We start from the raw sequence: 14,940 nt of genomic DNA, 5'->3' as shown, positions 1-14,940 counted from the left end.
GTTGGATCCTTTTCGTTTGGATCATGCTGCGTTCTCCTGGCTCCCCCTGGTGGGTTAGCCTTTGGTGGGTTAAGATCCACCCTTCGTTTTCCTGAGATAGCTCCGTTCTCACGCCTCTTTAACGGAGGGTGAGTTTGGGAACCTTCAATCTGTACATCCAACATATCTTTTAGGTTCTGGTTCTCCTGGGCTATCACGTGCATTGCATCCTCATGCTCCTTGTTACGGAGTCGTAAAGATGCTACTTGTGCTTCCATTTGATCTTCATTGTGGATTCCACCACCCTAAGGAGTGATGTCGGCCCGATCCTCAGCGTCATCCACTCCTTCTTCTATGACCGGAGCATCGAGATCTAGCTGGATTGGAGTTAGGTTTTGCAACCCCCGCCCTGTAGGAGCTAAGATTCTGGGTAACCTGTACGTTGGTCGCATGTGGCTTTGTTACATTAGGATGCTCCGGTAACGACATGTCGTAAAGTGGTTGTGCTCCCGATGTTTGCCCCATCCCTTCAGCAGGAATATGAGGTTTGTTAGTAACCGTTCTTCTTGCTATTTCACTTAGCCGTCCTCTGCTTCGGTTATTTGATTCGCTTGGGATGTCTTTTGAGATCTTCCTCTCGTAACTGCTGGTCGCGAGTTTGTTGGTACATCACTTGGTTTCTACATGCTTTAGGTCTTTGGCTATCCTGTTGACACAGAAGAAGTAGAAAAATCTGCTACTTGGGTGCCTTCGTCAAAAGTATCAATTAATGCTCTGACACAGAAGACGGCTAAGCATCTTTTTCAGAAAAGAACTGAAATGATGTCTGGACAGAGAGGTATAAAATTTCTTATGACACCCTTGGAAAAAAAACAACCTTAAATGTTGAAAACGATTGAAAAAGGTGCCAGATTTTCTCGAAAGATGGGGTATTAAATGCTTGAAAAGATTTTTTCTTCCTTAAATTCTCGCTAGGATTCCTCAGTGCTCATAGGTACTCAGATCTGAGGGATACTCTGTCAGAAAAGGGTTTTTTTAGTACAAAACAAAAGTTTTAACGTTTTGTGAGTGCGTTTTTGCAGAGATTTTAGTAGATCTGTAAAATGGCGAGTCTTTAGAGGCTATGAACTTCAAGAACCCGTGAAAAAAATGGATGAACAAATCACTAAAAAGTGATATTCACCGCTGTTGAACTCAGATCTCTTCGTTAAAGAAGATGCGTAAGTTAAAATAAATGACGAAATATAAAAAATCAAGCTGGTGAGAAAATCCTTCTAGCGCCAAACTGTGACTACTAATTTTCCCATAGTCTATGTAATGTATACAGCTGGGGGGATCGGATACTAAGTAGTATTGACACCTCTGTTGAACTGATAATGCTAAGTAATAAAAGGTATTCAAGATCACAATAATAACGAAGAACACTAATATAATGTAAATGTTACTAAGTTATCATGAGACACAAGAGATTACGTGGTTTGACTTTTGTCTACATCCACGGGGTAATGAGTGATTTGTTTGTGCTAAGTTGTGGTGGTTACAAAGATCTTGAATGCTTCCCAAAGTAATAGAGAGAACTCAAGTTGAAGTAAATACTTAAGTTATAAACATTAAAGAGGTATCTTCTTCCCCTAGATATTGAATGTCTTTAATTTGTTGGTGAAGCTTGGTATTTATAGCCCCTTCTGCTCCAGGTATATCTTTGCTGTCTTTGAGTCTATCGTTCCCTGATATACCTTCCATACAAATGGTACCTTCGTTCACCGCGTGCTTTCTCCAGTCGGACTCTGCCACCTCAGTTGACCCACGTTCCTTCGGGAACTTCCCAGCCTCAGTACAGATTGTACCTTCGTTCCCCGCTAGCCTTTGCCAGTCAGATTCCGCCACATTATCTCTCTTCACGTGCTTTGGTTATGCGTGTTGATAAGAGATTTGTGCATTTAATGCTGATTAGATATGTCATCTACCTCTGTCCCTTCGCCAGCTGCCTCTCTCTAGATTAGGTTTTACTTTTTATATCTTAGTCGTCGAGATATCTCTTCTTTGGAGGAGATAAAGCAGATCTACGAAGGTATCCTCTGCTACTCAGGTTTCTATGTATAGAGAGGGCTACACAGTTATCCTGTATGCGACCACTAAGATCTTGAAACGTGCTCCGCGAAATATTGGTATTCACAAAACATTCAAAATCAGCTAGTTCGAAGTTGTCAAAACAATTCGTGTACCTTTGCATTAAATACAAGTACTATCTCAAAATCGACTAGTTCCCTGTGGTTCGTGTATGGGAGTTAATTGAGATAAAAATATTAAGTCTTAATATTTAAAAGTTCAAGTTCGTGAACTGGTAAAACATTTTGTGAACTTTAAGAACTAACTTGACTTACTCCTTAGCTTGCATTCTTCTTTACAAAAGTTCATCATTATGCTATAGTCATGTGACTTGTGTCAGTAAATAGAATGGTACATAAAACGTGTATATGTGATAGTCAATCTCCACATACCTTTGTTTATGAAGTTCCCGTTAAAGTCATCTTCAATCTTCATGGTCGATTGGTGAATACTAATACTCAACTACCATGCTCTAATCCTAGACTGAGACTGACTTAAGTAGACTATAAATCAATACATAGTTTTGATCAACTAAAATTGACAACAAGCTTGACATGCCTAAACTTGTGAGTTTGACCGAGTAATGCTCTAACAAAGCGACATTGTACTTTCCCGTTTTTTCCTCTTACCAAAAGTCATTTGACTTAAGTTTGTAACACTTAACAATACATGGTGAAAACTCAACACCCCCATGAAGTAGGCATAACCGAACCACGTAACCATTTATAATTATGCACTACATTCTTACACTCTATTATCGTATTGCATTCATAGTTTCTTCTTGATATCTATCTATGCATTGCGAACACTGACTGTGACCATAAGATCCGGTGATCTTTAGTGTTCACATATGCCATTATTTGTTACTTGATGACTACTATGCAAGTAGTAGTCCTCAAAATTTTCCGGAACTGACTGACCCAATTTCAGGCATTTGTTATATATAACTTTAATTATATGATTCATATCACCATGATGATTATAATTGTTCAGTTGTATATCGACCACTTGTTCAAACTCGGAATAATATGTATATGAAGTACAAATCCACATGTAAATTCTTTGGAGAAAGTAATCAAGCTGTGAAAATTTGTAGAACCATAATAGTATATTTTTACACTGTTAACTATTCAGAAATATTAAAGAAAAGGAGTAGAAAACCTCTTATATTGTTCCTCCAAGATCCCATGTTTTGCAGCCTAACAGTTACCATTACCATATTATTCATGAGGATCTCGATGCCATATCACAATAGCTTTTGTGTTAGCTACCTGATTTGTAAGAGGAAAAAAATTGGCTGGGCCCTTAAGCTCAATTTTGTAACATAAATAAAGAAACCTATTTTGAGGCATATTAGATTTCTTTGAGGCATATTAGATAATGCCAAAATAGGGTCACTAAATAAAAAACAACATCACTCCTCATCCACCATTTTTGATAATGGCATAACTACCCTTATATAATTAGTGTAAATGATTATGATTAGAATTGATTAATTATGAATTTTAAGGATTGATTAAACATTAAATTATTAGTGGTGAATTAGTAGAAAATAAAATTTATGTGAGAGAGTTGGGATTTTTGAGAGGAAGAAGAAGAAGTGAAGAAAAAAGCTTGGGTTTTGACTTTTGAGATTTTAGTGATTAGAAGTGACCAAAATGTGTGATTCAAATCAGAGGTAAACTTCTATCGAGGTTTAATTTCCTTTTATAAGTTGAATCTGCCAAAAAATTGAATTTTTAAAACTCAGATCTGCTGACCAGATGAACAGTTCGGCTGATAACTTTTGAGCCGAACCTCTGTTTTTTTTTGAAATTATACCTAAGTTCGGCTGATAACTTGTCAGCCGAACCTAGGTATAATTTCAAAAAAACAGAGGTTCGACTCAAAAGTTATCAGCCGAACTTCACTCAGAAACTGAATCATCCACTAGGTTCGGCTTGAAAAATTGAGGTTCGGCTGGAAAATTGAGGTTCGACTGAAAATATTGTAAAGTCCCAATAGCCGAACATAGTGTTTCTCTAAATCATACACTAAGTTCGGCTCAAAATTGATACTGCAAGATCAGCCGAACTGATCTTCTGAAAACCCTAATTTCATCTTTGAAATCATATTCTACCGATCAAACAAAATAAAATCAATCAAAAACAAGATGGGTTTGTTACGCATACATTCTAAAATACATCTAAGAGCAATTGAGATTTGGATTTCGCGTTCCAACATCGCTCATTTCGATTCCTGTTTCCTTTGTTTGATTAATTTCTTTATTGAATTGGAGTCCTAGATGTTTAAGTTTAAAGTTTATTTTGATTTTTAATTTTAGGTTTTTGAGGATAAGGGAACTATGACAAATTGAAATTATTTAGGGATATATAGGTAATTACACTACCTTTGGACACCCCTTATAAACCCATCCTAGATAATATAATGGATGAGTATGCCTCAAAAAAAAATGAGTATGCCCCAAAATAGGTTTCCAAATAAAACGAAAAGCTAATACACAAAGGTCGCCAATAGAGATACCAAATCAAGTGGTGGCTTACAGCAATCACAATTGCAGAATATATGGAATGTGATTATTTACAAACTTATTTGTAGCCTTAGGAACTGAGAATGTCTCATTCTTCGCTTTCACGTCTCACTTGTGATGTTCCTTGCTTTTAACATGAAGTAATGTTTAAAACTAGGGAAGTTGATGTTGCCGTGTGTTAGCCTGTGCACGGTTGAGATACATACTTTTAGCTGCTGCGACTTATGATGGGTAAGACAATTGTTTGTTATGTGTTTATAGCAGTTATTATGATTATTGTATGACAGTTCTGCTCGTACATATTGTTAGGACTTGAATTCTCAAAAAGTTGTAATATTTTGCTTAAGGTGTATTGCCATCTATGTCTCCATTTCCTAAAATTGTAACAGTTTTCTAATTGTATTCGTAAGGCATTAATATGAGTGTCTGCTCCTATTGTTAATTCTAATCAGACGATGTATTTGAAGTGGGAGTCTGGAAGTGCAGGATGTAACCATGCAGGTAAATGAATGCACCTCTCTACTCTGTTGAGGTGCGAAAAAAGCACTTATATACCCGCATTTCTGATTGGACATGTGTAATCAAAACTGGAGAAGGACCTCATGTCTGAGAGCATATTGTGGATGTTGTTTAGTATATGTTGGTTCAGGTCAACAGACGAGCTTGGAGTGTTTGAAGTGTCACAGTCTGGTCTACAAGCTGTCTCAAACCATGTAAATATTCTTAAGTGAGCAGTTAGATTTTTCTTGTCCACTTCTCATGGACTTCTTTGTATTCAGCTCTTAGTTTCTGAATTTACTGAGTTTTAAATGAGGAAATTGTATAAAGCAGAAAATGGAAGTATAAAAAAAAAAAAAACACAACTTATTTCCTTCATATGATATCATGGGTATTAGCTAGCTGATTGGTAATAAAAAGTCAATTCGGTTGAACTGAGTAAAATTTAGGCTCAACTTTGTAGATGCAACTAAAATGAATTTCTCTGAAGATAATTACAGGCTCAGTTTTGTGCTTCCTTCGTTTTTTTTTAATAGGCCGGTTTTGTTTTTAGAGGAATTTAAGAAAATTAAGAGAACTAATCATTGAAAGTGGTTCTCATGACACTTGTCAATAAAATAAGTAAAGTGAAATGGTTCACATGACACTTGTCATCAAAAGAAGTTAAGAGAAAAGTGGTCCCACAAAATTAAAGTAATATTTGACTTTCCCAATTAGAAAACCAGCCTATTTTTTTGAAACATTTATTTATAGAAACCAGCCTATTAAAAAGGAACGGAGGGAGTAACATAAAACAGAAAAGCTGATATTGTCAGACATTATGACCCTTAAAATGTTTGAGAACGCAACCTCGCGAAGTTGGGGACAAGAAATTTTCTTTTGCTTTCTTGTTCTTCATAAAAATTAACATCGTCCCATAGCTTATCAATCAGCTCCTCGAGATTACTCACGCCTGAGCTTTGATGACATAAATCCTTCTTGTAACGTTGTTGTGCATTTCTTCCAAACTATCCAGGTAAATTTTACATGAACAACTCACAAGAAGCTCCAATATTTCTTGTTTAAACTGTTTCAGACTGTCATTTGATTTACTTGTTGGTTCAACCATGACTCTCTTATCATCATCTGGGAACTCATCCGAAGAGCATCCTGGGATGGTGCATCCTTTACCTCTCTCTTCTGTTTTTGGAGGAACAGCTGATTGATTACAGCTTCCTACCTTTTTATGTCTGTCATTGGCGCTACGGAGATAGACTGATTCTTCATCATTTTGGATGTCACTTTGTAGACTTCAAGCAACTTGGGATGCGCCGAGTGACATTAGAGTCTTAGGAGGCACAAATCCCTCTCCACGAGCCATACTAAGCCAATCCCAAACGCACCTCTCAGCTTTAGTTAAAGCAGATGACACACCCACACCAGCAGGAATAACAAGGATAACAATATATCCGCGTTGGCCAAGTATGTGCAAAGCAGGAGACGAATCTACATCTCCAGAGATTAACAAGATTGTAGATGGCGGAGGGTTGTCAAGTGCAAACAGAAACATGTCAACTAGTATAGCCTTGTCGGCAGCATCTTTCCTTCCATTCGGGACATCTACAAATTTTACACCGGTTCTCTGACAACCTTCTCTTAGACGCTTTGTGAATGCATTGAAATCACCATAAGCGGAAAACGATGCAACAGCAGCATCTTGAAAACTGGGGTGACCTCTCAATGCCATTCTTTTGTTGCCAGCTACATCTTCCGGACAGACATCACTGGGAACCTGACAGTTCTCGATGTCCCAAAAAACAGTAACCGGCCCTTTTGGAGAGGTTAGGTTTTGTGATGAAAAACCCATCTCTGAAATCATACAACGTGATGCTTTTAGAGGCTTCTTGATGAAAAACTATATTGAAAGTGTTAGACAACTGAGTATTTATAAGCCAGTACTGAAAGATAAACAGAATCCAGTTCCAATAAAAAAAAATCCCAAAACCAACGATTACTAAATTAGAGTCCTGAGTCTCCTGACTGGTTTTGGTATCCCAAGTTCCCTCCATCCCACCCATTCAAGCAAGGCTTGTCCAGAGATGTAGCCGGGGCTAGGTCAAACAAAAACTTTTGACATTCACAATTTTGTAAGTTCTGCCGCATTTGCACCCACAAGTTATAAAACTTACCCTAATCCCAGACCTATTTACACATTGTTTGTTTTATCCAGACTCATCTGAGTCGTCTGAATCTGATTCATCTGGATCTGAACGATATCACATGACTCATCCGGATTTAACTCAATATGTTTGTTTTTTGAGTAACTTGATTCATCTGACTCAAAAATATGTGAGTCAGTAGATTGGTTTTATAAATCAGGGCATTTTATTCTCTGACACAAATGGGTTGAGTCAGGGATTAGGTCTAACCCAGATCACGAATCAGATCTAACTCAAAATCAAAAACAAACGGTGTGATATTTGACTCGAATTGTGTCAGAGGTCATTAGATTCAGACACAGATTCAGCGAAAAACAAAGACCCTGCCAATATCATGTGGGATCATAGACCCTACATGCACCCCCTGGTCTCTCATCAAAACCCCTGGCGCGCGTGAGTCCTATCACGACACAACTCCCAAGTTCCAAACCAGGTTTCAAGGAAACAGAGAAAATCGGTAACCGTGTCCTCGGAATCCGGAATTCGGTCCAACTATAAGTCACACAGTCGGGGTAGATTATGCAGAACACATGTAAGAATCTCACCATCTCCAGTTTTACCCGCCAAAAACACCAATCAAGCAAGCAATCATGGCAGCAAAATCTACTGAACCCATTGATTATCATCAACCCTTGATCTGAACCTTTCATCTTCATCATCATCATCGCCATTAAAGTCAACACGATGGGAAAACCAGGAAACCCATTAAGAAAAACCCTAGTAAAACTCCTGGTATTGACATTCCTTTGTTATTTCTTTTACATTTTAGGTTCATACAAGAAATCTAATCGAATTGATGATTCTTCTTATATTGACGATCCAATTTGTCCACAACTCAATCTCTTAATTCATACAACAACATCTTCACCGAATTTAGATTTTGAACCTCACCACAGAATCAATACAACATTTGATACTATTGATTCGAGTTTCTTTGAATTTTGTTCTGAGAATTTCACAGATTATGTTCCATGTCATAACCCATTAAGAGAGGGTTTGTTTGATAGGAAGAAGTTCCATAGAGAAAGACATTGTCCAGATGATGAAGAGAAGAAGGTTAAGTGTTTGGTTCCTGTTCCTGTTGGGTATAGGACGCCGTTTCAATGGCCGGAAAGTAAGAAATTCGCTTGGTTTCAGAATGTGCCTTCTAAGAGATTGGTTGTTAGTAAACAATCACAGAATTGGGTTAGGTTAGAAGGGAATCGTTTGGTTTTTCCTGGTGGAGGTACTTCTTTTAAATTCGGTGTTAAAGATTATGTTGATCAGATTGGGAAGTTCATTCCATTGAAGTCTGGGTATGTCAGGACTGTTCTTGATGTTGGTTGTGGGGTAAGTCATAAATTTCTGTACAACCACCTTAACTCAATTTCTTGAGTGTTTACTACTATAATTCTGTAAGTGAGGACCATTGTTTTTTTTGTTTTGAAGTGAGGACCATTGTTGGCTATAATTAGTACTGCAATTAATGAAACATGAATTCTAACTTTAATTAGTCATTATTGTTGATGTTTGATTGTGGGTGTTTCTTAATTCGGGTTAAACTTCGGCGATTTATGCATCAACATGTGGGTACTTGTTTCGTTAATCTTCGTTTGAGGTGGTGACTGCCTGGGGATAGAAAATAGTAGTAGTTTGGTATGTGCTATACCATCTTGTTCCAAACATATATGTAGGTAAGACACCTTTGTTCCTTGTTTGGGATTCATTTTGGAAGCATTGGGTATGCTAATGTGTATGGTCTTTAGATGCCTTCTTTTGTTATCTGACCTTTTTATTTTCTCTTGTCTTCCCATAATGTATCATTTGGGTTTCTGTCGGTTCTTGCTAAGTCATTGAGATTGAGAAGCATGAAACTTACATTCTCTTTTTTCCTTTGTTCCGTCTATTTTACGTAGCATGTCTGTTAGAATCTCCAATTATACATTTTGTGGAAACCACCAGTTATTTTGTTGCACTATCTTCTCTGGTACTATGTTATTCTTAATAGCAGGTTGCAGGCAGTAGTAATTTTGTTGGAATGAATTTTGTTAAATTCTCGAGGATTATCATTTGACTAGAAAATGAGTTCAGTATAATATGATCTACCGTTTATTTGCCTTCCTTTCACCAGCACAACTCCTTATTTGAAATAGTTATGCACAATTCTGGTTACTCTAGCTTTTAGACTTCATAGGCAACTCTCAACAGTGGGTCATTATTTTCCCCATCAGGTCGCAAGCTTTGGTGCAGAACTATCAGATTATAATATTTTGACAATGTCTATTGCACCAAGAGACATACATGAAGCTCAAGTACAGTTTTCTCTGGAAAGGGGACTGCCAGCAATGCTTGGAATACTAAGCATTCATAGATTACCATACCCGTCAAGGTCCTTTGATATGGCTCATTGTGCACGGTGCCTAGTTCCATGGACTGATTACGGTAATTAAGCCCGGATTCTCATTTTTGTTCTGTAACCTTGTTTATTCTAAAACTAAATGATACACGAAAGACCATATCAAAGTGATTATTAATTAGTTTTATAGAAAATAAACACCATTGATGCTTAACCGATTTGAATTTCTGAAAAATTTTAAATGAAACAACTTTCATCAATTTTTTATATTTCTCTAACATGGACTCTCTCTGATTTAAACGAGTAGGTGGATTATATCTAATGGAAATTGATCGAGTGTTACGTCCTGGTGGGTATTGGGTCTTGTCTGGGCCATCCAGTAATGGGAAATCCAGCTACAAAGATTGGGATAAAAGAGAAAAGGACTTGGAAGAAGAGCAAGCCGCTTTGGAGGATCTCGCAAAGAGACTGTGCTGGAAGAAAGTAGCAGAAAGGGGTTCAATTGCAATATGGAGAAAGCCAACTAATCATGTCCATTGTGTCCAAAATGCAAGATTTTTGAAATCTCCTCGCTTTTGTGATGATGCAAATGATCCTGATGCCGGTTGGTATGTTTCCTTAATCATGTTCTTAGACCTCGAAACTTGTTTTCGTCATCCATGAAGTTCTGAAGAATAATTGTTATAAATTAATCTGAATCCTAAGATGTCTTGATACCTCTCTGTAAGCATTGTTGTTAGCTTATAGAGTATTTAGTCCTTTCAGTTACCTATATTGTTTTTAGTTAGTCTCATGATTGGAAATCTTTTCTTCCTGGATATTTGGGATATCTGAGATTCTCTAAGTAAGTCTATTGTGTTCGATCTTTACAAAGTTCAGATGATCAAATACCGTGGAAAATTCGCCCGATTATCTTAGAAAAGCTTTAATAATCTCTTTTCAAGTATCTCTTTTGCTTTTGTTAGCCAAAACTTTGACCAGGTCTCCCATGGGATAGCTATGTATGCTAAAGGTCATAAACTTTGAATGTATTACACCTGCTCCTGCTGTTGACTAGTTTATTAGCGCATATATCGTTCAATCCTTGTTATATGAAGGGGAGAAAAAGTATCTCTAACTTATGATAAGAATTGTTCCCTGGAACATAAAGTGATAGCACGGTATATTGAGAAAGTAATGACAAGTTAAGGGAATTCAGTCCCTGTTATCTATAGGGAATTGTTTCCATTGTGTGTTGGCAGTTTTCTTGACTGATGATACACTTGCATCCAAGTTCATTTTCTTATTTCACTATTTCCCATGATCTGCAATTGAGGTTCTCTTTTTTCAGAACTCGTCTGTATTTACCATTCTCCTTTCATATTCATGTATTCTAATATAAGCTCTCACAGGTACAAGAAAATGGAGCCATGCATCACACCTCTTCCAAAGGTTAAAGATATCAAAACTATATCCGGAGGTGCTTTGGAGAAATGGTCAGAAAGATTAAACGCTGAACCACCTAGGATCAGAAGTGGGGTCGGTAACTCGATAACAGTTGGCATTTTTAATGAAGACAACAACATTTGGAAAGGAAGGGTTTCTCAGTATGCTAAAGTTATAAATTCTCTCTCGACTGGTAAACTTAGAAACATTATGGACATGAATGCTGGTTTAGGTGGTTTTGCGGCTGCGCTTTCCAAATACCCTGTTTGGGTTATGAATGTGGTTCCTTCTGATGTAAAAGTTAACACTCTTGGCGTCATCTATGAGCGTGGCCTCATTGGAACTTACATGAACTGGTAAGCATTACAAATAGTGGTATACTTTTTCATTGTTTATTTCTAATAAATGAAGTAGAGACCGTGACCTTAAGTACACAGACTAGAAATAATACACATTAAAGAAACAGTTAAATGAATTTGTTTGCATTGAATTTCAATGAGGTGGGATGAGAACCTGAATAGTTGCTTGTCAGGTATTTGGTTCTAATTCTTCCAATATGTACCTCATGTTACATGAATACTGAGTAGAGAAAACTATAAAATGGTTGTAATACCAAGGGGTGTTGTGTGGTACAGAGTTATGTCGAAACATTTTAGATAGTGGGTTCTGTTTAGGTTTGGTTAATGGGTCATGGCAACCCATTGGCACCCTTATTTTCAATTGTTTCTCTGGTTGATCACAACCTCTAGCAAGTTTTTGCTTCCCCTTTTATGGTCATTAATCACGTTCTTTTTTTCTTTTTGTTTGAAGAAATGAAGGTTATTTGCATATAACTTGTTTGTTTTTCTGTAGGTGTGAGTCCTTCTCAACATACCCAAGGACATATGATATGATACATGCAAATGGGATATTCTCTATGTACATGGAAAAGTAAGCTCTTTGTTCCTTTTGTACCTTACCTAAAAGAATCACATAAACATAGAACATATCATATTCCGGTTCTGCATTCTGAAACTGCACCCCTAAAAGTATTTTTTCTGTAGCAACTTTCAATGATAAAAATACTTTGTTGTTTCTTCTTTTTCTCTTGCAGATGTGGCATTGTCGACATTCTCTTTGAGATGCACCGTATTCTTCGACCCCAAGGGGTTGTGATTATAAGAGATCACGTCGACATCATTGTAAAAGTGCAAGGCATTGCAGAAAGAATGAGATGGAATTGCATAATGTATCATAGCGAGAACGGAGCTAGCCATCCAGAAAAAGTACTCTATATTGACAACTCTGAACCATTAAGCAATTCAGATTATGCTCAAGGAGTTTCAACCACTTAGTCGTGAGTTCCATATGCACTAATCAGGCTCTTACCAGAATGCTGCGTAGACCACGTAACCTAATCTAAGTACCATGTAAGCTAATGTTGTATTACAGAATGTTAGAATTATGATCTCTCAGTGAATGGACATATAGCTGACAGGGTGTTTTACTCATCTTTGACTTTGTAAATTCTTTAAGATAATGTAGCTTAGAATACACTCATGAAATTATATCAAATCAAACACTTTTATGTGGTTTGCAGCGTTTGCTTAGTTATGTCTAATCGAAAATTCTAAACGGACCGCCAAAAAGCCCAAAAAAATCTTGGCAGAACCACCTCTCACATGATGCTTTTGCTCATCCCCTTGTGGTTTTGATTCACCAGTAACCACCAAGTTTGGCAAAAGTCATACCGAATGTTTACATGAAGATCACATCTTAATCCATTGAAGATGAAATTATATAGAGATAAGGTTTTGGGTTTTAACTTCCAAGAGGCTTGCATAAGATGGTAAGGTTTTGGGTTTTTTGTCTTCTTTTTTTGCTTAAATGGAGATATGGCAAAAATTACAAACCAGGACTCCATGGTCAAAGGGAGATACAGAATCAAACAAAACAGAAGTCAAAACAAAATGCGGCTAACATAAAAGCCACAGTGTAAAGTTCCTATTTTAATCTCATTGCTAAGCCCTCGCTTGATCTTTGCATAAGGATAATTTAGGTGTTATGTTCCATCCAAAACAGTACACTAGCTATAAAGACAAAAAGCACATCCGAAAACATGAACTCAAGAAATTCAAATACGCTACACATCCATTTATTTGAATGATTTACACTATACGGATAATACAAACAGTCGTGTAAATCATTCTAAAAGATATTTTGTTCTTTGGTGTATACTACCATGGAGCTGTATATGAAGTCCTGCATGATCTTGTTATTCTTCTTCTTCTCCTCTCTGTAAACTTGGGCTAGACAGTTCCGGTTGTTTATGAGGATCCACTCTTGTCACCGTTGCAGTGATGGGACACTTTTGTCCCACCACACATTGGTGACCAGAGCAGAGCCGCATAATCAACCAATACTGCGGATTTTCTTAATGAAAAAATAGTCTTTAAGGCTATTAATTAGCCTGCTGGATATAAGCACCTTCTCCCGAAGAAATTGAACTACTTGTTAGTTGGAACAAGAACTAATATTTGGAATGGTTTACACGTACGATGGGTTATATGTACAACATAAGTATAGATTTGGGGATCAATACTTAGAGCCTCTCCAATGGAATGTGTGTGAAGAAAAAAATCTTAATCCACGTAGAATCCACAATCATATTTATAAAAAATCATCTCCAACCCATACATGTGAAGATGTTAAGGTCTGCGGACATCCAACTTAAAACCAATTGGCAATTAGTGGAGCGGCCCTTTCATATTATATTTTAAGTTCATTACGCGGAAACTAGTGATGTGGGACTATTGTCCTTTCACACCCTCCCTCATGTGTAAGGCCAGTTATTCGGCCTAACACGTGGACCTACGCACGTGTGGGTCATGGGTGTGCAGGTGACATTAGGTCACGGTCCACCCCACGTACAGATCATACGAGTGACCAGTCATTTGGTCACGAGTGCACATGTGAACCAGTCATTTGGTCACGGTGGACACTAATTCGGCCTACACCGGGCGTACGCAGGTCTGGGTCTTCGGCCTAGCTCTGATACTATGTTAAAATTTGTGGGCATCCAACTCAAAACCAATTGGCAATGAGTGGAGCAACACTTCCATATTATATTTAAGTTAATTAAGCGGATTATAACGATGTGGGACTATTTGTCCTTTCACACGCCCCCTCACGTGTAAGGCCAATCACTGGGCCTCACACGTGGACCTACGTACGAGTTACCAGTCCATCGGTAACAAGTTTACACAGGTGAGTGACTAAATCAGGGGGTAACACCTCATCCAGTATCGACCCTGGCCTACACCCCGGGTGTACAAGTGACAATATCGGTTAAACACTTCAGACAGTAACTCGGCCTACACCCGGCGTACGCATGTCTGGATCAGGGGCTTAGCTCTGATACCATGTTAAGATCTGTGGGCATCCAACTCAAAACCAATTGGCAATGAGTGGAGCGGCCCTTGCATATTATATTTTAAGTTCATTGACAATAGTCCCACATCACTAGTTTCCGCATAATGAACTTAAAATATAATATGGAAGGGCCGCTCCACTCATTGCCAATTGATTTTGAGTTGGATGCCCGCAGACTTTAACATGGTATCAGAGCTAAGCCCCAGATCCAGACCCGCGTACGCCGGGTGTAGGCCGACTTACTAGACGAAGTGTTTAACCGATATTGTCACTTGTACACCCGGGGTGTAGGCCAGTATCGATACTGGCTGAGGTGTTACCCCCTGATTTAGTCATTCACCTGTGTAAACTTGTTACCGATGGACTGGTAACTCGTACGTAGGTCCACGTGTGAGGCCCAGTGACTGGCCTTACACGTGAGGGGGCGTGTGAAAGGACAAATAGTCCCACATCGC

At 38.0% G+C, this 14,940-nt stretch overlaps 1 protein-coding gene across 1 annotated transcript; it reads left to right on the top strand.

Annotated features, from left to right (window-relative positions):
* Positions 1-7,736: 7,736 nt before the first annotated feature.
* On the top strand, positions 7,737-12,648 carry LOC113282722 (probable methyltransferase PMT19). Its single transcript, XM_026531781.1, has 6 exons — positions 7,737-8,643; positions 9,525-9,735; positions 9,957-10,257; positions 11,041-11,430; positions 11,927-12,004; positions 12,168-12,648. Exons 1-6 carry the CDS (start codon positions 7,999-8,001, stop codon positions 12,406-12,408), a joined length of 1,866 nt encoding a protein of 621 aa, XP_026387566.1. The 5' UTR covers positions 7,737-7,998; the 3' UTR covers positions 12,409-12,648.
* Positions 12,649-14,940: the final 2,292 nt, after the last annotated feature.

Source organism: Papaver somniferum, chromosome 5 (assembly GCF_003573695.1).
Source record: "Papaver somniferum cultivar HN1 chromosome 5, ASM357369v1, whole genome shotgun sequence".
Lineage (NCBI taxonomy): Eukaryota > Viridiplantae > Streptophyta > Magnoliopsida > Ranunculales > Papaveraceae > Papaver > Papaver somniferum.
This window is presented reverse-complemented; position numbering and strand designations above follow the sequence as displayed.